This window comes from Amblyraja radiata, chromosome 3, assembly GCF_010909765.2.
Source record: "Amblyraja radiata isolate CabotCenter1 chromosome 3, sAmbRad1.1.pri, whole genome shotgun sequence".
Classification (NCBI taxonomy): Eukaryota; Metazoa; Chordata; class Chondrichthyes; order Rajiformes; family Rajidae; genus Amblyraja; species Amblyraja radiata.
The window spans coordinates 118483183-118509533 of NC_045958.1; the positions used below are offsets into that span (position 1 = coordinate 118483183).

General features: G+C 41.7%; 1 protein-coding gene across 2 annotated transcripts in view; it reads right to left on the reverse strand.

The window, feature by feature from the left end:
• The window catches only part of bdp1 (B double prime 1, subunit of RNA polymerase III transcription initiation factor IIIB), an 83886-nt gene that overhangs the window by 38391 nt on the left and 19144 nt on the right, over nt 1-26351 (reverse strand). For both annotated transcript variants that reach the window (XM_033018704.1, XM_033018705.1), the window contains exons 8-14: nt 19720-19814; nt 17326-17380; nt 16139-16282; nt 7340-7636; nt 5427-5589; nt 2397-3471; nt 364-458 (exon numbers count right to left, since the gene is read on the reverse strand). In XM_033018704.1, coding sequence (XP_032874595.1) covers nt 364-458; nt 2397-3471; nt 5427-5589; nt 7340-7636; nt 16139-16282; nt 17326-17380; nt 19720-19814 — 1924 coding nt within the window. The remainder of the gene's footprint in view (nt 1-363; nt 459-2396; nt 3472-5426; nt 5590-7339; nt 7637-16138; nt 16283-17325; nt 17381-19719; nt 19815-26351) is intronic.

The following is a 26351-nucleotide window of genomic DNA, read 5'->3' on the forward strand; positions in this document are numbered from 1 at the left end:
GTTGTCGTAGGTGTGGTCGTAGGTGGACGTCCTAAGTCGCGACTTTGTCGGTAGCTTGCCACAGCTTGACGTCGACCAGGTGGTAGGTTGTTGTAGCTTGTCGCAGACATTGTTGTAGGAGGGTCCAGTCGACGTTTTTTCGGCGACCTGCTACGACTATGACAGTCGCCTAAAAAATCGTCTAAGTCGGGCAGGCCCTTAAAACCAATTTATAGATGACACTATGGTAAGGATTTTTTTTTTAAACTGAGTCGAAATAAAAAAAACGTCACAAACCATTCTCATATATACCTGGACACCTATCATGCAGCAACGTTGAAAACAATGCTTAGACAAACAGAACAATTACAGGAAATACATTACCGTGGCTCAGTGTCAGAATCTTGTACTTTGCTTGATGTTATCTCTTCAGTTTTATCAGCTTCTGTTGTTTCAGACATCAATGCACTGCTGACATTCTATACAAAAGTAAACCCAAGGTCATATTGACTTTGGAAACAATAACGACTGAACAAAGTCACCCATAGACAAGTTTGCTGACAGACAAAAAGAGACTGCAACACTCTCACATCAATTGCTACTGTCAAAATAAGTTTGCCCAAATCTGCAAGTGTCACAAATGCAATGAGTTCCATGTGGGCAGTGGTATGATCATATTTTTCTTTTCTTTTTTTTAAATATAAAATAAATAATATCATGAAAGGAAAGGGATGGCTGGACTGTCATATGCTGAGAGAATGGAGCAGCTGGGCTTGTACCCTCTGGAGTTTAGAAGGATGAGAGGGGTCCTATTGAGACATATAAGATTATTAAGGGTTTGGACACGCTAGAGGCAGGAAACATGTTCCCGATGTTGGGGGGAGTCCAGAACCAGGGGCCACAGTTTAAGAATAAGGGGTAAGCCATTTAGAACGGAGACGAGGAAACACTTCTTCACACAGAGAGTTGTGAGTCTGTGGAATTCTCTGCCTCAGTGGAGGCTGTTCTCTGGATACTTTCAAGAGAGAGCTAGATAGGGCATTTAAAGATAACGGAGTCAGGGGATATGGGGAGAAGGCAGGAACGGGGTAATGATAAGGGATGATCAGCCATGATCACATTGAATGGCAGTGCTGGCTCAAAGGGCCGAATGGCCTACTCCTGCACCTATTGTCTATTGAAAGGTCAAAATTGATGTGGGCACGAGGGACAAATCTACATAACTGCCAAGAGTTAAACAAGAATTTTAAATAATCTAGGAACACAAATACAAATAGCTCAGTGGTTGCAACACTGGTATTATCTACCATATACACAATGAATGCTACTGCCTTAGATTTAGGTGAACGCAATTCTAAAGATTGCTTCAATATCTCACTGTTGCAGGTTTGCGACAAAATAATTTCTTCCAGTGCTGGCTGCAAGTAATTAATGAATCAATGTGCATGGAAATCTCTGAAAATGAACACTTGCAAATAAGGATCTGCTTAAAAAAAACTTGTAATCCTCCAAATACCACCCAAAACCCACCATAATACCCTTTTTGTTCTCGAAATTTCCATCAACCTGTTAATTAAGACAGACACAAAATGCTGGAGTAACTCAGCGGGTCAGGCAGCATCTCTGGAGAGAAGGAATGGGTGACGTTTCGAGTCTAAACCAGTCTGAAGAAGGGTCACGACCAAAAGGTCACCCATTCCTTCTCTCCAGAAATACTGCCTGAGTTACTCCAGCATTTTGTGTCAATCTTCGGTTTAAACCAGCATCTGCAGTTCCTTCTTACACAACTTGTTAATTAAAATACGTATCTGAAAAAATGTAATTACACTGCTCCATTGGCAGCAGCATGAAGTAGGAATTTTAACTCCAAACTATAAAGTGAATGAAACTCAAATATTTATGAAAATCAAAAATATTCAAACATTGGAAATCTTAAATGAAAATAGAAAATGCTGGAAACGGTTCAGGCAGAATCTAAGGAAAGAGAAACGGAGAAAATATTAGGCAAAAGACACTTCATCTTCAACCTGAAAAGTTAGATCCGTTTTCCTTTCCATTGCCTAACTTGCTGAGTGCCTCCAAAAAACCCCAAACATTTGTGGAAGGAAGGGAATCTAGCTATTCGGGAATTGATTGTGAACATTGCTACAAAAGCATTAAATGCATGCAGTGATCAATTTAAAATAAGTGTGCCTATTAAAAGATATGCTCTGGAGGCACAAGGAACTGTAGATGGCAGAATCTTGAGCAAAACACAAAGTGCTGGATTAACTCAATGGGTCAAGCGTGAGTTGCTAAATAACTTCAGCACTGTGTTTTGCAAAATATAAACTCTGTTGTTGCCAGTCACAAAGATAATTTTCATTAAAAACTTGCAAAGGGCGATACATTAATAGCCTCTCTGTTCAATAAGTTACCTTAATCTCAGATGGTTCTTCCAGGCCAGTGTCATGATCCTGCAGCGGTGATCCCTTCTCCTCGACAGCTGCAGATCCCATCGCCTCGAAGTGCCTGGTCTCCTTCTCCTCGATGACCCCGGATACCTTCTCAACAGCCCCATATTCCTTCCCCTTGACGGACCCAGTTGTCATTACCTCGACAGGCTCGGGTCCCTTCTCCTCAACGGCTAGGAATTCCTTCCCCTCGACAGGGCCAGATCTCATCCCCTCAACAGGCCACGATTCTATCTCCTTGACAGCCCCATATAACTTCCCCTCAATGGGTTGGGATTCCTTCCCCTCGACAGCCCCAGATCCCTTCACCTCGAAGGGCCCGCTTTCTTTCTCCTCAATGACGACAGATTTCTTTTCCTCGACGGGTCTGAAATCCTTCTTCACAACAGGCCCAGATTCTCTCTCCTCGACAGGTCCTGATCCCATCTCAACGGGTGGGGATTCCTTCCCCTCAATGGCCTCGGATGCCATCTCCTCGACGGGACCAAATTCTATATCTTCAACAGCCCCAGATCCCTTCTCTTCGAAGGGCCCAGTTTCCTTTTCCTCAATGACCTCAGATTCCTTCTCTTCGATGGGCCCAAATCCCTTCTCCTCGATGGGCTCAAATCCTTTCTCCTCGATGGGCTCAAATCCCTTCTCCTCAATGGGCCGGGAATCCTTCTCCACAATGCGCCCAGGTTCCCTCTCCTCGACACGCCTGGATTTCTTCTCCTTGACAGACCCAGATTCCATTTCCTTGATGGGCCCAGATTCCTCCTCTTTGATGGGCTGGAATTCCTTTTCCTCGATGAGCCAGGATTCCTTCTCCTCATCCTGCCCGGATTCCTTCTCCTCGACGGCCCCAGATTCCACCCCATTATCGTAAGATGCACTGGGTTTTTGATCAGTTGTTATATCTTGCTTTCCTCCTGCTTTTTTCCTCCCAATCAGTTTTAAGTTGGGCTTAGCTTTCTGGCGCCGAGCAAGCTGAGATTTGTTAGAATTTCCTCTTGTGACTGGGGTTGTTGTTCCTGACAGTGTTTCGTCTTCACATCCACTGAAACAAATATATTGAAAATTACTAAGCATTACTTATATTCATAAAAGTGAAGGCAATCTTAACTCAACATTAATATTAATCAATAAAGGTCCACCACTGATTTTCCAGCAACTGGTGGTGGGCACTCCTTTAATCCGGACAAAATTACAAGAGCGCACTTGAAATCCCTCTCAGACCGTGTGAGACGGCCAAACACGACCTCATGGGGTCTTCCGCAGCCGATCGGCAGGTCGAATTTGCTCCCTGCAGCCGGGGCTCCGAAACTCAGGCCCGGTCTTAACCGGCAGATCCGTTCTCATAACCGACTTCTGAGGCCGACTTTGTGGGCTGGTATGGCGGCTCTTTGGCAGACGACCGTTCCTGTACCATTGGACTCCTCTCAGAGCCCATGACCTCTGTTGGTTCAGCCAAACGGATAATCCGAGAACGAAGGATGCCAGAAAATCGCTGGTGGATCTCTAGTTAATAAATACAGTATCATTCTAAGAAATAATCCAATGTGAATTTCTTGATGCAAGTTTCGACTTCTATTATAATTTTTCTTTTCTTTTGTGCTCATACAAATGATCATCAATGCTGGGAAAATGTGCTGCCATCTTGTTCACGATGTATCCCAGAATAAGGTCACAATTGATCGAAGCAGAATTAGGCCATTCGGCCCATCAAGTCATTCATTACTCCGTCATTCAATCATGGCTGATCCCTCCTAACCCCATTCTCCTGCCTTCTCCCCATAACCTGTGACACCTGCACTAATCAAGAATCTGTCTATTTCTGCCTTAAAAATATCCACTGATAGCCTCCACAGCCTTCTGTGGCAAAGAGAAATGTCTCCTCATCTCCTTCCTAAAAGAACGTCCTTTAATTCTGAGGCTATGACCTACATTCTCCCACTCGTGCAAACATCCTCTCCACATCCACTCAATCCAAGCCTTTTACTATTCTGTATGTTTCGATGAGGTCCCCCATCATTCTTCTAAACTGCAGCGAGTACAGGCCCAGTGCCAACAAACACTCGTCATATGTTAACCTACTCATTCCTGGAATCATTCTTGTAAACCCCCTCTGGACCCTCTCCAGAGCCAGCATTTAGTGGTGTTTGGGCCAAATGATGACAGGAGGAACTAGTGTAGCTGGAGCATCTTGGTCAGCATGGGCAAGTTAAGCTGAAAGGCCTATTTCCGTGCAGTATCACTCTCTCTTTCTTTTAGAAAAAGAAGCCTTCCGAAAATTCTTAGCGTATTAAGGTGTTCCTCAAATACCACCAACTAAACCAACTATAATATCCCATGTGCACCCAGGGATTGGCATTTAATTGGATTAGCATAAGTTATTGCGCTACTTACTGTCAGCTCCAATTTGCAAACCAGTTGCATGTCTCTTTCAACTTCTGAACTGAAAGTTACGTGCCATCATTGTGCTTCCTACTTTAATTTTATCTACTTTTTAACATGATCAGTATAGAAACATACCCACTCCTCTAGCAAAGGAGCCCTAATGTTTGCTTCAACAAGAGTTGTTTCTGTAGATTCATGAAGGGGCAAGCAGAAACACATGCAAAGTATTGTTTTGAATTGAAGGCAGCTGATAACTGAAACACCAGGGCGCAGCACAGAGTTGCTGCCTTACAGCAGCTCCGGAGACCCGGGTTCAATCCAGACTACTGGTGCTGTCTCTACGGCGTTTGTACATTCTCCCTGTGACCACATGGGTTTTCTCAGAGATCTTCGGTTTCCACCCACATTCCAAAGACGTAGAAGTATGTAGGTTAATTGGCTTGGTAAATGTAAAAATTGTCCCTAGTGTGTGTAGGATAGTGTTAATGTGCGGGGATCGCTGGTCAGCGCGGACCCGGTGGGCGGAAGGGCCTGTTTCTGCGCTGTATCTCTAAACTAAACTAAAACTAAGTGACATGAAAACGAACAATATAAATGCAAGTTTATCAATTGTACCTTAATGAAATATCTTCTTCCTTGGGTTTCTCCTTTCTCCTGACATGCGGTGACTGTTTGCTTTCAGATGTCTCTCGGTCAGACAATGTTTCACCATTGGTCACATTATTGTTTTCATCTTCATCTTCTATAATTGAAACTGAAGCTGAATCTTCCCCGTCTCCTATTTAATATGTTCACGAAAAGAAAATCACGAAACCTTTTAATGCTATATGATAAAGGCAGCCAAAAACAAGAAACATACACATATATAGCACCTTTATAACAAAACTTGCCAAGGCATTTCACAGAAGCAGTTTTAACATTAATAGGCAGCTTTCAGGAATGTCCTACAAGAAGAATAGTCAAATGGGCAGCTTTGAGGAATGTCCTACAAGAAGAAAGAGAGAAGATGAAATCATTTTTGGAGAGAATTTCCAAGCTCAGAACGTGAAGGCTGTCAATTTAGGTCAAGGAGAGGGATCATTAGCAGAGAGAGATCAACAATGAATTCTTTTTTTTTTTTTTTTTTTTAATTCTTTGTTTCGAAAAGAATAAAAGAATAAAAAGCAAGTGTAAAATAGCATACAAAAAACAAAACAAGAATATTTATAAAGTGTCATAAACAATATCTATAAATGAAATCGTATGTGTCCGAAAAGGAGCAGGAAGAAGCCAAAGCTTATTAATTCCCACCCCTTATTCAACTGCTTATAATTATCTTATACAAATTTAGCAGCTATATGTACACCATATGTACACCATATATGAATAAGGAAGATGAGAAGTTTGTGAGAAAAATAAGGGGATGGGTCTATCGCCTGGAATTGTCAGCTACTGTAACTGCACTTATTCCACTCAGATAGGGAGAAACAATTTCAATAGACAATAGATGCCGGAGTAGGCCATTCAAGGCTTCAAACCAGCACCGCCCCCATTCACTGTGAACATGGTTGATCATCCACAATCAGTACCCCGTTCCTGCCTTCTCCCCATACCCCTTGACTCCACTATCTTTAAAGGCTCTATCTAACTCTCTCTTGAAAGCATCCAGAGAATCGGCCTCCAGTGCCTTCAGTGGCCTTCCACACAAATTGGGCAGAGAGTTGGTAACAGCCTGCTCTTGCACGGTTACGTGCAGAGATGACCTCTCCGGAACAGCTAATAGTGTTTTACGGTAGGTAAAACCTGATCTTCTATCAAAGGTATCATGGACTTTTCAGTTTGCAAAAATCTATTAAAATGTTGAAATTGACTTAAATTTACTTATTAAAAAGTTATTTCAATTAAACGCACAAAATACTAAAAATCATTAAAATAAATATAAATACAACAAAATAACTTTATTTTAACCTGGGAAATCAATGGAGTTTAAGTCCTGTATCAGGTAAAACTGGCACAGGGTCTGAGAAGTGACTTCCCAATGACAGGGCAAACTGACAGATTCAGCCTTCTGCGTGTATATTCATGGCAACTGTGTGCAAATCTGGGACTTATTTCTGGTCTTCCAGCTAGCTTCGACTCAATATAAACATAACAGGAAAAAGATGATCAATTTTACTGTGTAGTTTTAGATACAACTGCAATTATTCCAATGTCAGTCTTTAAAATGAAGGATTTAATCTCCTTCAACAAGCACAACGGTGCTTATCAAGAGCTATCTTGTCACCACAAATTTTGTAATGATTGTGCTTTCATTTCCTCTCATTTTATTTTGTTCAGCGATGCAAATTTTAAATCCATTGGCTATTTAGCTAAGAAATGGTTTCCAAACAGCAAAATTCATTGAGGAAGCTTCTTCATTCTGTTCTTTCCCTCAGCCTTAGCCACAGTTATATAATGGTCCAGGTTCAGCAGCAGTGAAAGGGATGATAACATTGTTCCATCAGCCTTAAATAAAACCAATCCAGATGCCCACACAGTATAACTTTTACCTTTATTGCGCTGATGTACTTTACATTCTGATTTTTCAATGTCATCATCTTTCTCTGGTTGTTCAGTAGCAATTTCTTCCTCTGATTGTTCTGCAGCATCTTTCATCTTTCGTTTTTGCTTGTGTTTGATCGAATAGGCTTTTGATATGGAGTCTCCATTCTGTGCACCTTCCAGACTGCAGGATGCTTCAGTTCCTTCTGCTATGCCATTAGACTCATCCTCTGCTAATTCGTGATCAGTATCTTCAACTGAATCAGGGTCATCAGGATCACTTTCGGACTCTTTCAATATCTTGCCTAATGTATGAAAAAGAAAAAACAGAAATGGTAACGTGTTTTTTTTTTAAAGAACGTTCCGAAGTGGGTCACTCCAGTAAAATTGCACGTCAAATATTCATAGCATGCCGAAAAATGGCAATTTGAAAATGGCAATGCCTTACAATTCACCAAAACAATCTATCTCAGTTTGTAAAAACAAGTTTTCTAATGTATAATGTTGTACAGTTTCTTGCTACAAAGGGCTGAAGTTCATTTTTTATATTAATCCTTGTGTAAAAGTGTTTATTGTAAACCTTAGCTCTTTATTTGTGCTGGAAAAGAGAGATCACCAGTCCAGCCTGAAAAAAAAATGCATTTATTAGCAAAGGTGCAGTGTGTGAGAAAATCCCAGTGTTCATTGTTCATTGCTTATGGAAGTGAACACTGGGGAATAAACAACTTTTCATTCCTAACCGATAAAGGGCTTTAGCCCTGTTTCTTAGTGCACTGACTGACATTTTTTTTAATAATCTGCCGACTTTGAGAATTGCACTAAATCTAAACAACAGAAACATAGAATAAGGGTGCAGGAGTAGGCAATTCGGCCCTTCAAGCCATTCAATATGATCATGGCTGATCATCCAAAATCAGCACCCCATTCCTGTTTTTCCCCCATATCCCTTGATTCTGCTAAGAGCTATATCTAACTCTCTCTTGAAAAGATCCAGTGAATTGGCCTCCACTGCCTTCTGTGGCAGAGAATTCCACAGATTCCCAACTCTCTGGGTGAAATAGTTTTTCCTCATCTCAGTCCTAAATGGCTTGCTCCTTATTCTTAAACTATGACCCCTGGTTCTGGACCCTCTCAACATGGGGAACATTTTTCCTGCATCTAGCCTGTCCAAGAACTCATCAGCTGAGTTACTCCAGCATTTTGTGTGTTAAGAATTGTATATGTTTTTTTCAGATCCCCTCTCATCCTTCTAAATTCCAGTGAATAAAAGCCCAGTCGACCCATTCTTTCCTCATATGTCAGTCCCGCCATCCCGGGAATTAACCTGGTGAACTGCACTCCCTCTATAGTAAGAATGTCCTTCCTCAAATTAAGAGACCAAAACTGCACACAATACTCTAGGTGTGGTCTCACCAGGGCATTGTACAACTGCAGTAGGACCTCCTTGCTCCTAAACCAAATCCTCTTGCAATGAAGGACAACATGCCATTAGCTTTCATTACTGCCTGCTGTACCTGCATGCTTACTTTCAGTGACTGATGTACAAGCACACCCAGGTCTTGTTGCATCTCCCCTTTTCCTAATCTGACACCATTCAGATAATAATCTGCCTTCCTGTCCTTGCCCCAAAGTGGATAACCTCACATTTATCCACATTATACTGCATCTGTCATGCATCTGCCCACTCACCCAACCTATCCAAGTCACCCTGCAGTGTCATGGCATCCTCCTAGCAGCTCACTCTGCCACCCAGATTTGTGTCATCCGCAAACTTTGAGATGTTACATTTAATTCCCTTGTCTAAATCGTTAATATATATTGTAAATAACTAGGATCTCGGCACTGAGACTTGCGGCACTTCACTAATCACTGCCTGCCATTCTGAAAAGGACCCGTTAATTCCTACTCTTTGTTTCCTGTCTGCCAACCAGTTCTATTCAATACTCTACCCCCAATACCATGTGCTTTAATCTTGCACACTAATCTCTCGTGTAGGACCTTGTCAAAGGCTTTTAGACAATAGACAATGGGTGCAGGAGTAGGTCACTTGGCGCTTCGAGCCAGCACCGCCATTCAATGTGATCATGGCTGATCATCCACGATCAGTACTCCTTTTTGAAAGTCCAGATACACTACATCCACTGGCTCTTCCATATCCATTCTACTTGTCACATCCTCAAAAAATTCCAGAAGATTAGTCAAGCATGATTCCCCTTCAAAAATCCATGCTGACTTTGACCGATCCTGTCACTGCTTTCCAGATGCGCTGCTATTACATCTTTAATAATCAACTCAAGCATCTTCCCCACCACCGACGTAAGGCTAACTGGTCTATAATTCCTTGTTTTCTCTTTCCCTCCTTTCTTAAGAAGTGGGGTTACATTGGCTACCCTCCAGTCCACAGGAACGGATCCAGAGTCTATAGAACATTGGAAAATGATCTCCAATGCACCCACGATTTCTAGGGCCACCTCCTTAAGTACTCTGGAATACAGATCATCAGGCCCTGGGGATTTTTCTGCCTTCAGTCTCAACAGCTTACCTAACACCATTTCCTGACTAATGTGGATTCCCTTCAGTCCGTCCCACCCCACTAGATCCTCAGCCCCCTAGTATTTCTGGGAGATTGTTTGTGTCTTCCTCAGTGAAGGCAGAACCAAAGTATTTGTTTAACTGGTCTGCCATTTCCTTGTTTCTCATTATAAATTCATCTGTTTCTGACTGTAAGGGACCTATATTTGTCTTCACAAATCATTTCCTCTTCACATATCTTAAGAAGCTTTTACAGTCAGTTTTTATAATCCCCGCAAGCTTTCGTTCATGCTCTATTTTCCCTCTTAATTAACACCTTTGTCCTCCTCTGTTGAATTCTAATTTTCTCCCGATCCTCCAGTTTGCTGCTTCCTCTGGCCAATTTATATGTCTCTTGATTGATTGATTGATTGATTGATTGATAGACTTTATTAAATTCCTTGGATTTAACACTATTCTTAATTTCCCTCGTTAGTTATGGTTGAGCCGCCTTCCCAGTTTTATTTTTTCGCCTGACAGGGATGAACAATTTTTGTAGTTCATCCATGCAATCCTTAAATCTTTGCCATTGCATCTCCACCGTCAACACTTTAAGTACCATATGCCAGTCTATCCTAGCCAATTCTCATCTCATACCGTCAAAGTCTTCTTTCTTTAAGTTCAGGTCCCTAGTCTCTGAATTAACTGTGTCACTCTCCATCTTGATGCAGAAAGTTAACTTGGTGTGCATATGCCTCCCTATATTTCTTTTGGCAGTAGCACATAGATCTTATATGCAGTACTGTCATGTTGGGGCGGTACGGTGGCACAGCGGTAGAGTTGCTGCCTTTCAGCGCCAAAGACCTGGGTTCGATCCTGACCACGAGTGTTGTCTGTACGGAGTTTGTACATTCTCCCCGTGACCTACTTGTGTTTCTCTGAGTGCTCTGGTTTCGACAGGTTTGTAGGTTAATTGGCTTTGGTAAACTGGAAATTGTCAAACGTGCGTGCAGCAGCACTTTGAGTAAATCAGCTGATTGAGGCACAGCTGATTTATATGAAAGTAGTTTCCATGTTTGATTGCTCATTTGTGCTGCCATCAGCTAAGTCAATAACTAGCCTAAACCTCTTGATTTTAGAAAGAGAACACAGTTGTTGTTGCTGTATCAGTGGCTACCAATCTCGTTGCAAGTACAACTGCCAGACCAAACACAGGCTTGGTTATATTATTCACATGTTGAAATCTCCTGTTGGGATGCAACACCAAAAATAGTCATGGAAGCCAGTGCACAAGATACACACACAAGTATAATGTTATTAGTTTCCCAATGGAGCCAATTTGTGATGAAAAAGATAACCCGTGAAATGATTGCAGACACGGATAAGATACTTAATGAGTTTCTTGGCAAAAGATGTTACAGTTAACGTGAATGTGAATTACTGGATGGAATAACCATAATAAAAGGGGAAACGGCTCATCATCTTTGCAAACGGATAAATAACTAGGCTTGGATTAAATATCTCCTGGCTGGTGAAATAAAAGATTTCCGAATACAATGTTTCTATCCTCTCTGCTACAGGGGTGATGACAGTGGATTGGAGATCTGCTGATGCTGCAACATTATTATGGGTAGGGATAAAGCATACAATGAGACCTTGGTCTGCATCCTTTCAGACATTCTCTCTGCTCTCCTCCCACTTATCCCTCTCTACAACTTAATGGACATTTGTATTCTCCCTTCTCCAATTCTTTTGATGGTCACAAACCTGATACCTTAACTCTGCATCAGTCTCCACAGAATGTTGCTTTAATTCTTGAATATTCCCAGCACTTTCTGTTTCTATTTATGATATTCAGATTTGCTTTTTTTTTTACATTGATTATAGTCCAGTATAATCTTAACTTTAGTGCTGGTTGAATTATTGTAATCCATTCCAAGGCACAGTTTAGTTTAGTTTAGAGATCCAGTGCGGAAACAGGCCCTTCGGCCCGCCGAGTCCTAGTAGGGACAAATTATACATACACCAAGCCAATTAACTGGCAAACCTGTGCATCTTTGGAGCGTGGGACGAAACCGAAGATCTCGGAGAAGATCTCGTACAAATTCTGTACAGATCTCGTACAAACTCTGTATAGACAGCACCCATTAGACAATAGACAATAGGTGCAGGAGTAGGCCATTTAGATTAGATTAGATTATACCTTTAATAATCCTTTACAGGAAATTACAGTGCCACGACAGCTTCAAGACAGACATAACACCACACATTTCCTCAAATGGCTTCCATACTTAACAAGTTAAAATACGTTAAAATACAAGTTAAAATACAATTAATTTAAAAAAAAGTGCAGTTATTTATGCGCATTATATAACCTTATAGCAGCTGGTAAGCAGGACTTCCTATGTCTCTCAGTTTTGCACATTGGTGCAATCAGCCTCTGACTGAAGATGCTGCTCTTGATCACCTTCAGGGCATGGAGTGGGTGAGTGGGGCTAGTCATTATTGAACCCAGTTTGTTCAGAGTTCTGGCCTCTGCCACCTGCTGGACCGTTCGTTGCTCAGCCCCGACCACTGAGCCGGCCTTCCTGATTAGCTTGTCCAGTCTGTTTTTGTCCGCTATGCGGGCGCCATCTCCCCAACAGGCCACAGCAAAAAACAGAGCACTGGCCACCACTGAATGATAGACACTGCACAGTAGGGGTTGGCAGATGTTAAATGACCTCAGCCTCCTTAAAAAATACAGTCGGCTTTGTCCCTTCCTGTACACCGCCTCCATATGACACTTCCAGTCCAGCTCACTGTCAAGCTGCACCCCAAGGTACCTGTGGTTAGCGACCACCTCCACCTCAGTGCCCTTAATGGTGATTGGTGTTGCTTGAGTCCTCCTCCTCCCCCTCCTGAAGTCCACAACTATCTCCTTGGTTTTTTTGGTGTTAAGATGGAGGTTATTGTGTGCACTCCACTCCACAAAGTTACTTATTATGTCTCTGTACTCCTCCTCATTGCCCCCTTTAATGAGGCCGACAACAGCTGTATCATCCGAAAACTTCTGCAAAAAGCAGCTGTTGGTGTTATATTGGAGATCCGCTGTGTAGATGGTAAACAGGAACGGGGCCAGCACAGTTCCTTGTGGAGCCCCTGTTCTGCTCAAGATGGTGCCCGAGACACTGTTCTGTAGGCGCACGTACTGTGGTCTGAGGGAAAGGTAATCCAAACACCACAGTACCAGTGATGGATCCACTTTCATCTTCTCCATCTTCTCCCCTAGCAGTCGGGGCTGAATTGTGTTGAAGGCGCTTGAGAAGTCAAAAAATGTAATCCTTACAGATGCATCAGTAGTGTCCAAATGTGTGTACACCCTCTGCAGCATGTAAATGAGGGCATCATCGACACTGATGTTAGGCTGATATGCAAACTGTAAAGGATCCATTTGATTTGACACACTAGTCCTGATGTAGGAAAGGACAAGTCTCTCAAATGTCTTCATTATATGTGAAGTGAGCGCTACTGGTCTGTAGTCATTGTGGAGAGTGGGATGGGTCTTCTTTGGGACAGGTACCAGGCAAGATGTTTTCCACAGCCTTGGAACCCTCTGTAGACGCAAGCTCAGGTTGAACAGGTGTGTTAGAATACCACACAGCTCTGAAGAGCAAGTCTTCAGTAGCCTTGGGCTGGTGTCATCAGGCCCCACTGCTTTCCCTGGCTTCAGTCTGTCCAGCATCACCTTGACCTGAGCAGTATGAAGAGTCATGGGTGGGGTTGCCGGTGGAGTGGGAGGTGGAAAGAGGGGACTCCGTACAGGTGACATCTCAGGAGTGATGGAGAGAGGGATGGGAGGTGGAGAGGAAGCAGCAATGGTCAGCAGACCAGGTGGGGGAGGCTGGGGTGGTGTGGGGCAGTCAAATCTGTTGAAGAATCTGTTCAGATCATCAGCCAGACTCTGTTCACCATCAGGCAGTGTACCACCATTCTGCTTCATGCCCGTGATCTTTCGCATTCCAGCCCATACCTGCTTCACAGCATCTTGCTGCAGCTGTCGTTCTAATTTGAACCTATAGGTTTCTTTCCCCTCCTTAATCCACACCTTCAGTTCCTTTGACCCTTCGAGCCAGCACCGCCATTCAATGTGATCATGGCTGATCATCCCCAATCAGTACCCCGTTCCTGCCTTCTCCCCATATCCCCTGACTCCGCTATATTTAAGAGCCCTATCTAGCTCTCTCTTGAAAACATCCGGAGAACCTCCCTCTGAGGCAGAGAATTCCACAGACGGGTATTGTCGGGATCCATAGTCCATACGACCCATAGTCGGGATCGAACCCAGGTATCCAGCGCTGCAAGCGCTGTAAGGCAGCAACTCTACCACTGTGCCACCGTGGCCGCCCTTAGAGATGCTGAGCGGAAACAAGCCCTTCGGCCCACTTAGTCAGCACCGACCAACGATCCCCACATATTAACACTATCCTACGCACAATGGGGACAATTTACACTGTGTAATACTTAATTTAGAAAAGCACACTATGTATAATTTGTTAATAGAATGGTGCATCTAGGCAAATAGAGGCAATGAAGTGAGTCACCTTAATACAGCCTCCATGGTTTTGATAAGGACACGCATGGCACTCTGATAAAAAATGTGGAAGTTCAAAAGAGGACTGCGAATTTAATCCAAAATTGATTCAGTGACTGGAAGCAAAAGGCAATGGTTGATGGGTTTTCTGGGATTGGAAGGCTGTACATGTGTGGTTCTACAGGGTTCAGTGTGTTTAATCCATTGCTTCTTGTAATATTAACGAATTAGGTTTAAATGCAGTGAACATTATAAATAACTTTGCAGATGATACAAAAAAACTGGCTGAGGAGGAATGCTTTAGAGTGCAGGAGGATATCAATGGTCTGATCAGTTGGGTGGAGAAATGGCAAATGCAATTAAACCGGGAGATGTGCGAGGTCATACCATTTGGGGAGGTGCAAGTAAATATATAAACAAATGAAAGGATAGTGAGTGAGGGACAGAGAGATATTTGTTCCTTAACAAATGCTCCACAGTTCCTGAAAAGTAAAAGATCCAGGTGGTAAAATACAAGAAATGGAAAATTGTGAAAATTGGAAAAAAAAAAAAGGTTAAATAATATATTTGAATAATGTAAATGTTTCTGAACATCACTTTAAAGACTTGATTTACTGGAGTGAGTACACAGGAATTTATAAGAGTAGTGTGGGACTGGTAAATGTGAGACTGTGAGGAATGATAGTACAAGCTACAAATATTTTTCTTGCTACTGAAGAGGATTGGAGGAGACTTAACTGGGGTGTGTAAGATTACAAAAGACTGAGATATGGGAAATAGGAAGGAGCCATTTCCCTTAGCAATGGTGTCAAAACCCAGAGTGCATTGATTTCATATAATGGGTAGAAGATTGAAAGGGGAGATGTGGAAGATGTTTTTTTCAGAACCTGGAGCTCATTGAAAAGGTGGGAGAGACAGAAACCTTCAACACTTTTAAAACAATACTTGGATCTGCACCTGAAGGGCTACAGTCAAACTGTTCGAACGTGGGATTAGATGGAACAGATCTTTTTCAATCTGTACAACAGTGTTGTACAGAGCAGTCATGGTGGCGCAGCGGTAGAGTTGCTGCCTTACAGCAAATGCAGCGGGTTCGATCCTGACTACGGGTGTTGTCTGTACGGAGTTTGTACATTCTCCCCGTGACCTGCATGGATTTTCTCTGAGATCTTCGGTTTCCTCCCACACTACAAAGACGTACAGGTTTGTAGGTTAATTGGCTAGGTAAATGTAAAAAATTGTCTCTAGTGGGCGTAGGATAGTGTTAATGTGCTGGTCGGCGCGGATCCGGTGGGCCGAAGGGCCTGTTTCCGCGCCATATCTCTAAACTAAACTAAAGTGTTTGAAAGGCCATCTTCTGTGTTGGAAATGATTCCATGATTTCCCAAATATAGTAAAATGATTAGGGCCTCTAGCACAAATTACCCTCTCATTCCTCATTGAATGTGTACTTAGAAACATAGAAACATACTTAATTGGTTAGATTTATTTAAATGTCTGTAATGGTTTTGCTCTGAACTTCAACCTCAATTGAAGAGGAATAACCCAGGAGATTATAATTATAATTAAAAAGAAATATAATTTATGATCTTTAAAGTTGACATTACTATGTTTAAAAAAATCGATGGTGGACAATGAATTGGAATCTGACATTTTTGTCTGTTTTGAGTAAAATAACCTAAGCATGTTAAAAAACTAAATAGATATTTTAAAATCACATTACTTTTCCTGCTCCGTTTGTTAGTTGATTTTCTTGGAGCTTGACTTTTATCTCCTCCATTCCTTTCTCTCTTTCTCTTTGCCTCTGCTTCCAAAACCCGAGATAAAAGCTCTCCAAAAAAACCCAGATCAAGTGGTTTCTTCTCTTCTGTGTGACACACAATAAAGTAAAAACACAGTTGATACAAGTACACAAAGGACACAAAGCAAAAACATTTATAAACATACATCACCTACAATATCCATGACCATGTCAGTCTTTGAATAAGTGGTGTGTCAGTTTTATTTTTAAATTCAGGTATCCAAATTGAACAAAATGGCCCAATCCTTATATTACAATAGACAATAGGTGCAGGGGTAGGCCATACAGTCCTTCAAGCCAGCACCGCCATTCAATGTGATCATGGCTGATCATCCACAATTCCCCGTTCCTACCTTCTCCCCATATCCCCTGACTCCGCTATCTTCAAGAGCCCTGTCTAGCTCTGTCTTGAAAGTTTCCAGAGAACCGGCCTCCACCGCCTTCTGAGGCAGAGAATTCCACAGACTCACAACTCTCTGTGTGAATAAGTGTTTCCTCATCTCCGTTCTAAATGACTTAACCCTTATTCTTAAACTGTGGCCCCTGGTTCTGGATTCCCCCAACATCGGGAACATGTTTCCTGCCTCTAGCGTGTCCAAACCCGTATTAATCTTATATGTTACAATAAGAAACCCTCTCATCCTTCTAAAGTATGCAAGCCCAGTCGCTCCATTCTCTCAGCATATGACAGTCCCGCCATCCCGGGAATTAACCTTGTGTTACAGTGTAAAAGATAAAAAGCTACAAATACCAAGCAATATAAAAGCTGTGGAACCACTGTGTTTTACCATTGCAAAATACATGCTGGATGCACAGAGCCTCTAGACCATAAATTGAAACCATAACCACCACACAGAGGCTTATTAATGAATCTTCTCTAGAATTAATAATACTTGATAGCTGATTCTTTGCTTCCCATTCTCCTAAAGCTTCAGCATTTCAATTATCGCAATATCGTTTTCAGTGGTATCACTCAGATCTCCAATTGTGCAATTATCATTCATACTACATTATGTTCTTACATTTACAGACATCTGGAACACTACTTTATTGTAAAATCACTTTATTGTAGAGGATCTAACACCCATTTATAAAACTAGCGTACTTACTAAATGCTTTGTCTATCCTCCATGAATTCAATTTTTCTTCCCGTTTAAATTTATTCTGTAAGGGAAAATAAACACTTAACGAATAAATACTGTAATAAAAGTTTAAAAATTTAAGCTACTGACTTCGGTGGTTGGCAAGATTTTAGAGTCTATTAAAAAGGATGAGGTTACGGAGTACTTAGAGGTTCACTATAAAATAGGCCAGTCAGCATGGCTTTGTGAAGGGGAGGTCTTGCTTGGCAAATTTGCTGGAATTCTTTGAAGAAGTAAATAGCAGGACAGACAAAGGAATCAGTAGATGTTGTTTGCTTAGGAAGATGAGAGCTCAATATCAAAGGGCAGATATTAGAATGGATAGCAGGCATAGACTATTTTCTAAATGGGGTGAGAATCCAGAAATTGGAGGTACAAAGGGACTTGGGAGTGCTAGTGCAGGATTCCCAAAAAGTTAATCTGCAAGTCGAATCAGTAGTAAAAAAAGCAAACTCATTGCTAGCATTTATTTCATGAGGGATTTCAAGAAGGTTCAATTGTTGGGTATTAATGGAGGAGTAGCAGGATGAATTCAACAGTGGCTGAATGGGAGATGCCAGAGAGTAATGGTGGATGGCTGTTTGTCAGGTTGGAGGCCGGTGACTAGTGGGATCTGTGTTGGGTCCACTGTTGTTTGTCATATACATCAATGATCTGGATGATGGGGTGGTAAATTGGATTGGTAAGTATGCAGATGATACTAAGATAGGCGGTGTTGTGGATAATGAAGTAGATTTTCACAGTCTACAGAGAGATTTAGGCCATTTGGAAGAGTGGGCTGAAAGATGGCAGATGGAGTTTAATGCTGATAAGTGTGAGGTGCTACATTTTGGCAGGACAAATCAAAATAGACGTACATGGTAAATGGTAGCGAATTGAGGAATGCAGTTGAACAGAGGGATCAAGGAATAACTGTGCATAGTTCCCTGAAGGTGGAATCTGATGTAGATAGCGTGGTAAAGAAAGCGTTTGGTTTGCAAGCCTTTATAAATCAGAGCATTGAGTATAGAAGTTGGGATGTAATGTTAAAATTGTACAAGGCATTGCTGAGGCCAATTCTGGAGTATGGTGTACAATTTTGGTCGCCAAATTATAGGAAAGATGTCAACAAAATAGAGAGAGTACAGAGGATATTTACTAGAATGTTGCCTGGGTTTCAGCACCTAAGTTACAGAGAAAGGTTGAACAAGTTAGGTCTTTTTTCTTTGGCGCGCAGAAGGTTAAGGGGGGACTTGATAGAGGTATTTAAAATGATGAGAGGGATAGACAGAGTTGACGTGGATAAGCTTTTTCCATTGAGAGTAGGGAAGATTCAAACAAGAGGACATGATTTGAGAATTAAGGGACAAACGTTTAGGGGTAACATGAGGGGGAACTTCTTTACTCAGAGAGTGGTGGCTGTGTGGAATGAGCTTTCAGTGGGTGATGGAGGCAGGTTCGATTTTATCATTTAAAAATAAATTGGATAGGTATATGGACGGGAAAGGAATGGAGGGTTATGGTCTAAGTGCAGGTAGATGGGACTAGGTGAGAATAAGTGTTCGGCACGGACTAGAAGGGCCGAGATGGCCTGTTTCCGTGCTGTAATTGTTATATGGTTACATGGTTATGTGGCTTGTACACCAAAACAGGGATGTAATGTTGAGCCTCTATAAGGTGCTGGTAAAGCCACATTTGGAATATTGTGAGCAATTTTAGGCACCATATCTGAGGAAGCATGTGTTGGGTCTGGAGAGGGTCGAAGAGGTTTACAAGAATGATCCCAGGAATTAGTAGGTTACCCTATGATGAGCGTTTGTCGGCACTGGGCTTGTATTCACTGGAGTTTAGAAGAATTAGAGGAGACCTCATTGAAACATACAGAATAGTGAAAGGCTTGGATAGAGTGGATGTGGAGAGGATGTGTCCACAAGTGGGAGAATCTAGGACTAGAGGTCATAGCCTCAGAATTAAAGAATGTTCTTTTAGGAAGGAGATGAGGAGATATTTCTTTAGTCAGAGGGTGGTGAATCTGTGGAACGATTTGCCACAGAAGGCTGTGGAGGCCAAGTCAGTAGATATTTTTATGGCCGAGATAGATAGATTCATGATTAGTACAGATGTCTGAGGTTATGGGGGAAGACAGAATGGTGTTAGGAGGGAGATAGATCAGCCATGATTCTATGGCGGGGTAGACTTGATGGGCTGAATGGCCTAATTCTATTCCTTGTGACCTTATAATGCTGATGAAGATTACTGCACTTATTTCCAATTCTCAATAAGGCAACAGCAATTTATTTAAATACAAGACCAACATTCATAAGTACATATGCAACTGTAAAAATAGGAGACATTTTTCCTCTGAATATTGGTTTAAAATACCTTTATTTCGATCCTTGATCTGTTTGGGAACAACTGACCAATCATAGAGAAATCTGTCCCAACCATACTTATTGCCAGAAAGAACATGTCAGTTTCTGGGGGTAAAAAATAGTAACATTTAAAAAATTTCTAAAAGAGCATACTACAAATGAAACTAACAAGAATTATCTCCTTTTCTTTTTTATTTTATTTTCTTTTCTCTATTTTCTCTCTCAACTTTCTTCATTTACTCGTTTTCTTTTTTCACACACTATATATTTCACATCTTTCTATCCTTTACTATCTAACTTCTTTTTCTTATTCTAATCTTTTTTCAATGTAACAAAAAAAAAAAAAGAAGTTGTACATAAAATGTATTATGAAAATATATATTAGGCACTTTGGTGCTATATGACTGTACTTACTTCTAATAAAATAAAATATTAAAAAAAAAAAAAGAATGATCTCATAACAAAATCTAAACGATGCAAAACAAAACAAGAAGGCCATGTTTTAAATATCTGATTATATATTAAGGGCAGCACAATAGCACAGTCAGTAGAGTCACTGCCTCTTAGCACCAGAGATTTGGGTTTAATCCTGACTTTGGGTTCAGTTTATGTGGATTTTGCACGTGAACCCTGGTTTCCTCCTAGTCCTCCAATTTTCTCACTCATTTCAAACACGAGCAAAGTGGAAGGTCCATTGGCCACTATAAATTGAATCATCAAGCCATAGTAAGATACAGGCCAAATACTAAAAATAAGATGGGTACCCAATAGTCAGACTGGACATGGTAGGCTGAAGGACCTGCTTCTGTACTGCATGACAACATATGAACCCAAGTTAAAGTGTAATCCATCCATCACACCCACCCATATTTTCTTCATCACAAAGATCAGTCTGAAGAAGGGTCTCGACCCGAAAAATCACCCGTTCCTTCTCTCCAGAGGTGCTGCCTGTCCCGCTGAGTTACTCCAGCATTTTGAGTCTAACAAAGATCAATCATATCCACTTCAGTGACATTTCCATTATCCGGGTCCAAATTCTAGGCAGCCCTCACTAATGATCTTTTTCATGCAGGTGGTGGGTATATGGAACTAGCTGCCAGAGGGGGTTGTTGAGGCAGGTACTGTAACAACATTCAAATAGACATTTGAACTGGCACGTGGATAGGAAATGTTGACAGGGATATGGGCCGAACGCAGGCCGGGGGAACTGGTGTAGATAAGGCATCTCGTTCGGCACGTGCTAAGCGCCTGTTTCCATGCTGTATGACTCTATGACTCTCGATGCAATACGAGACGATAAAAGTTTATTCATCCCCGGAGAGAAATTGGTCTGCCGTCAGTCACAACACAGAAGGTCCAAAAAAACTTGAAATTAAAAGTGAAAGCAAGAAAAAGATAAGCAACTGTTGTCTGGCTGCCATGTGCACTGCGCCATCACCGGAACAAACAAACAAACAAACACAGGCTTATCCCCTAGGCAGAGGATTCTAGACCCCCCACCTCCCCCACACCGGGTCCCCCTGTGTTCTCCACCGTCCCTCACGGCAGTCCCCTCACGTGCATCTTTAGTTTTAACTATTCCAATGTTGGTGGATGTCCCATCTTTAAACCTCACCACCGTCTCTGCCCGTATTGCCAGTTTTTAATAACACAAGCGTTGCTTGCCGAACATGAGTTAACAATGCTGGCTCCATCCTAGGGGGCGGAGTTGGATTCTTGGGAGGTGATCTTGGAGGGGAGGATGCTCCCCAAACAGCTGGACAATACAGCTCACACCCACCATGGTTCTGTCCACCAAGGTGCGGGACAGAACGCCACAGTTCCCCTGTGGCTATCAAACTTTACAACTCCTCCGCCTTCTGTCGTCGGGTAGACTGAGACTGACCCCTCCCCCCTTAATCTTTGCACATCCTCAAAGCCTTACCACTCGTCACTTTAATTTCATGTTTCATGTATTTTGTTTTTTTTATGACTGTTGGCCAATTCATTTCCCTCCTGGGATAGTTAGAAAATAGGTGCAAGAGGAGGCCATTTGGCCGTTTGAGCCAGCACCGCCAATCATTGAGATCATGGCTAATCATCCATTATCTGTAACCCATGCCTGCCTTCTCCCCATACCCCTTGATTCTGCTAGCCACTAGAGCTCTATCTAACTCTCTTTTAAATTCATCCAGTGAATTGGCCTCCACTGGCCTCTGTGGCAGAGAATTCCACAAATTCACAACTCTCTGGGTGAAAAAGTTTTTTCTCATCTCGGTTTTAAATGGCCTCCCCTTTATTCTTAGACCCCTGGTTCTGGACTCCCACAACATTGGGAACATTTTTCTTGCATCTAGCTTGTCTAATCCTTTTATAATTGTATACGATTCTATAAGATTACCTCTCATCCTTCTAAATTCCAGTGACTACAAGCCAAGTCTTTCCAATCTTTCCTCATATGACAGTTCCGCCATCCCGGGGGTTAACCTCGTGAACCTGAACTGCACAGCCTCAATAGCAAGAATGTCCTTCCTCAAATTAGGAGACCAAAACTGTACACAATATTCCAGATGTGGTCTCACCAGGCCCCTGTACAACTGCAAAAGGACCTCTTTACTCCTGTACTCAAATCCTCTCGTTATGAAGGCCAACATGCCATTAGCTTTCTTCACTGCCTGTTGTACCTGCATGTTTACTTTCAGTGACTGGTGTACAAGGACACCCAGGTCCCGTTGCACTTCCCTTTTTCCGAATCTGACACCATTAATCTGCTTCCTTGTTCTTGCCGCCAAAGTGGATAACCTCACATTTATCGACATTGTACTGCATCTGCCACGCATCTGCCCACTCACTCAACCAGGTCACCCAGTAACCTCCTGGCATCCTCTTCACAGTTCACACCGCCACCCAGCTTTGTGTCATCTGCAAATTTGCTTGTGTTACTTTTAATCCCATCATCTAAATCATTAAAATTTATTGTAAATAGTTGTGCCCCCAGCACCAAGCCTTGCAACACTCCACTCGTCACTGCCTGCCATTCTGACAGGGACCCGTTTATTCCTACTCTTTGGTTCGTGTCTGCCAACCAATTCTCTATCCATGTCAATACCCTACCCCAATACCACGTTCTCTAATTTTGCCCACTAATCTCCTGTGTGGGACATTATCAAAGGCTTTCTGAAAGTTCAGATACACTACATCCACTGGTTCACCTTCATCCAATTTACTTGTCACATCCTCAAAAAATTACAGGTTTGTCAAGCAGGATTTACCCTTCATAAATCCATGCTGACTTGGACCAATCCTTTCACTGCTGTCCAAATGCACTGTTATTACTTCTTTAATAATTGACTCCAGCATCTTTCCCACCACCGAAGTCAGGCTAACTGGTCTATAATTCCCTGTTTTCTCTCTCGCTCCTTTCTTGAAAAGTGGGATAACATTAACTACCCTCCAATCCACAGGAACTGATCCTGAATCTATAGAACATTGGAAAATGATCACCAATGCGTCCACAATTTCTAGAGCCACCTCGAGTACCCTGGGATGTAGACCATCAGGCCCTGGGGATTTAACATTCTTCAGTCCCATCAGTCTACCCAATACTATTTCTCGCCTAATGTAAATTTATTTCAGTTTCTCTGTCTCCCTCGATCCTCTGCCCTCTAGTACACCTGGGAGATTGGTTCTGTCTTCACTAAGGAAGACACAAAGTACCTGTTCAACTCTTCTGTCATTTTTTTGTTCCCCATAATAATTTCACCTCTTTCTGCCTCCAAGGGACCCATATTTGTCTTTACTAATCTTTTTCTCTTAACATACCTAAAGAAGCTTTTACTATCCATCTTTATATTCTTGGCCAGCTTACCCTCATACTTCATCTTTTCACCCCGTATTGCCTGTTTTGTTACCTTTTGTTGTCCTTTGAAAATGTCCCAATCCTCTGGCTTCCCGCTACTCTTTGCTATGTTATACACCTTTTCTTTGAGTTTTATTCCATCCTTCCCTTGTCAGCCACGGTTGCCTCTTACTCCCCTTAGAATCTTTCTTCCTCTTTGGAATGAAATGATCCTGCATTTTTTGGATTATGTAGCAATGTTACAAAATTTTGAGATTTAAAAAATCAAGTCTGTAATTTATCCCATCAGATAAAGCATAAAAATAAGTTTAATTTGACATCTAATTCACTTTCATATCTCAAGTATTTAAAAAGTTATGGCCATTTTCATACTCGGAAATGAGCATCTTGTTCCCTATTGATTTTCTATGGACATAACAAAAAAGTTGTGATCGTGAACAGTCAAAAGCCCATAACTTTCTTAAAAATTAAGAGAACTGAATGAAATTTTCAGTTATCATAGATTGAAGCATTCTGAAACAAATATAAAATAATCTTACTTGGATGACCTGAAATTAAAGCATATAATTAGTTAGTTACCTAATTGTAGCTAATTTCAGACTTCAATTACTAGATCTAAACATCTATCCATTTCTTAATAAATGATTAACATTTTTAAATAGCCTAAATGTCCAAATAATATTCACAAATAATTCACAATAAAACATGATTTTTAAATCTCATTTACATTAATTTATAGGCCAAATGGAAGGAATTCAGTGTTCAATTGCTGTAAATAAATGCCCATTTAAATCAGCTTTCCAGTGGGTCCCTGTGGAACGCGCTGGTTTAGAACGTTCACATTGCGGTAGATTTGTGCCTCAAATGCCGAGAAAAATACTGCGCGATATAATGGGCCCAAATTGAGCTACTCGCAATATTAAATTTTGTATAAAAGGATCTTTAGAAGCCCTTTTGAATGTAAAAATATACAGCCTACCTTCTGCTATTTTCTTTATGAGACCCTGCGGTTGCTGACGGTCGCGGGTTTAAAGATTGATTTTTAAACTACTATAACTATTATTCAAGGCCTTTAAACCTAATAATAGCTTTTGCGACGGGGTCTATCAGCGATTTTTCGTTAATAATTAACTAGGCTGAACATTTTCGATTGGAACAGCTTAGAGAAAATCGCGTTTTAAAACCGCCCCCTCTAAACAGCGCCAAAATCGCGCACAATCTCAGCGGCAGATATTCAGCGACGCTTCAGGTAGGCTTTGCAACATACCTAGATTATGCCCAGAAATTCCTGCCATTGCTGTTCCACCGTCATTCCTGCCAGGATCCTTTTCCAGTTGACCAGTTGGCCAACTCCTCTCTCATGCCTTTATAGTCCCCTTTGTTCAACTGCAACACTGACACTACTGAATTAACCTTCTCCTTCTCAAATTGCAGATCACTACCTCCTTTCCCTTGAGTTTCCTTATTAAATCTGGTTCATTAGACAACACTAAATCCAGAATTGCCTTCTCTCTGGTAGGCTCCAGTACAAGCTGCTCTAAGAAACTATCTCGGAAGCACTCTACAAACTCCCTTTCTTGGGGTCTCGAACCAACCTGATTTTCCCAGTCTACCTGCATATTGAAATCTCCCATAACCACAGTGGCATTACCTTTGTTACATGCCAATTTTAACTCTTGCTGCAACTTGCACCCTGTATCCAGGCTACTGTTTGGGGGCCTGTAGTTCTATCATATCGTATATCCTTATCTGTGCTGCCTCTTGACATCCCTTCTAAACTTCCTATCTTAGACTAATAATCCTCAAATATAAAATTATTGTGCTCTGATACAAATTCCTCCATATTCTAGCCCTTTCAAATTTCTGTAACCCCTTCCAGCCTTATAATAATCCCAAATCAAACTATCCATTCTTCTGTGTGAATTACTGTGCCTCCAGCTACAGGCGTCACATTCTGAACTCAGTCCCTTAACCCTGCCAGCTTCTTTATTACCGTTAACGATTCTTCTTAAACTATGTTACCAGATTATCAAGCATTGTTCTAAAATAACATATGGTCAAACTACAATTAGTGGACAAATTGAGTGAGAATATAAGCATTGATTGGAAAGATTAATATTAAATATATATACTTCTCTTAAAAGCTATGCAACCAACAAGTGCAATATGTATTTTTACATTAACAATGGGCAGCACAGCGGAGTAACTGGTAGAGCTGCTGCATCATAGCACCGGGGACCCAGGTCTTCGCGTGCAGTTTGTGTGGAGTTTGCACGTTCTCCCTATGACCATGTAGGTTCCTTCCGGATGCTCCGGTTTCCTCCCTCATCCCAAAGACGTACAGATTTGTAGGTTAATTGGTCTCTGCAAAAATATTGCCCCTATGTATAGGGAGTGGATGAGAAAGTGAGATAACATAAAAACTAGTATCCATGGGTGATCAATGGTCGGGATGGACTTGGTGAGTCAAAGGGGTTGTTTCCATGTGTAACTAAACTAGCATGAAATAGCTCAACAACACAAGAGTTATAAAAAACTGGTAAAATCTTAAGTGCATGATTCTACCTTTCCAAGACTCAGATTGTTAGGACTGAATGTGTAAGAAAGAACTACAAATGCTGGTTTAAATCAAAGGTAGACACAAAATGCTGGAGTAACTCAGCGGGACGGATGAAGGGTCTCGAGCCTAAATGTCGCCCATTCCTTCTCTCCAGAGATGCTGCCTGTCCCGCTGAGTTCCTCTCGAATTTTGTAGCAAAATAAACCACGCTCTAGTAAAAATTATCTTGCGTTGCTGAAATTGC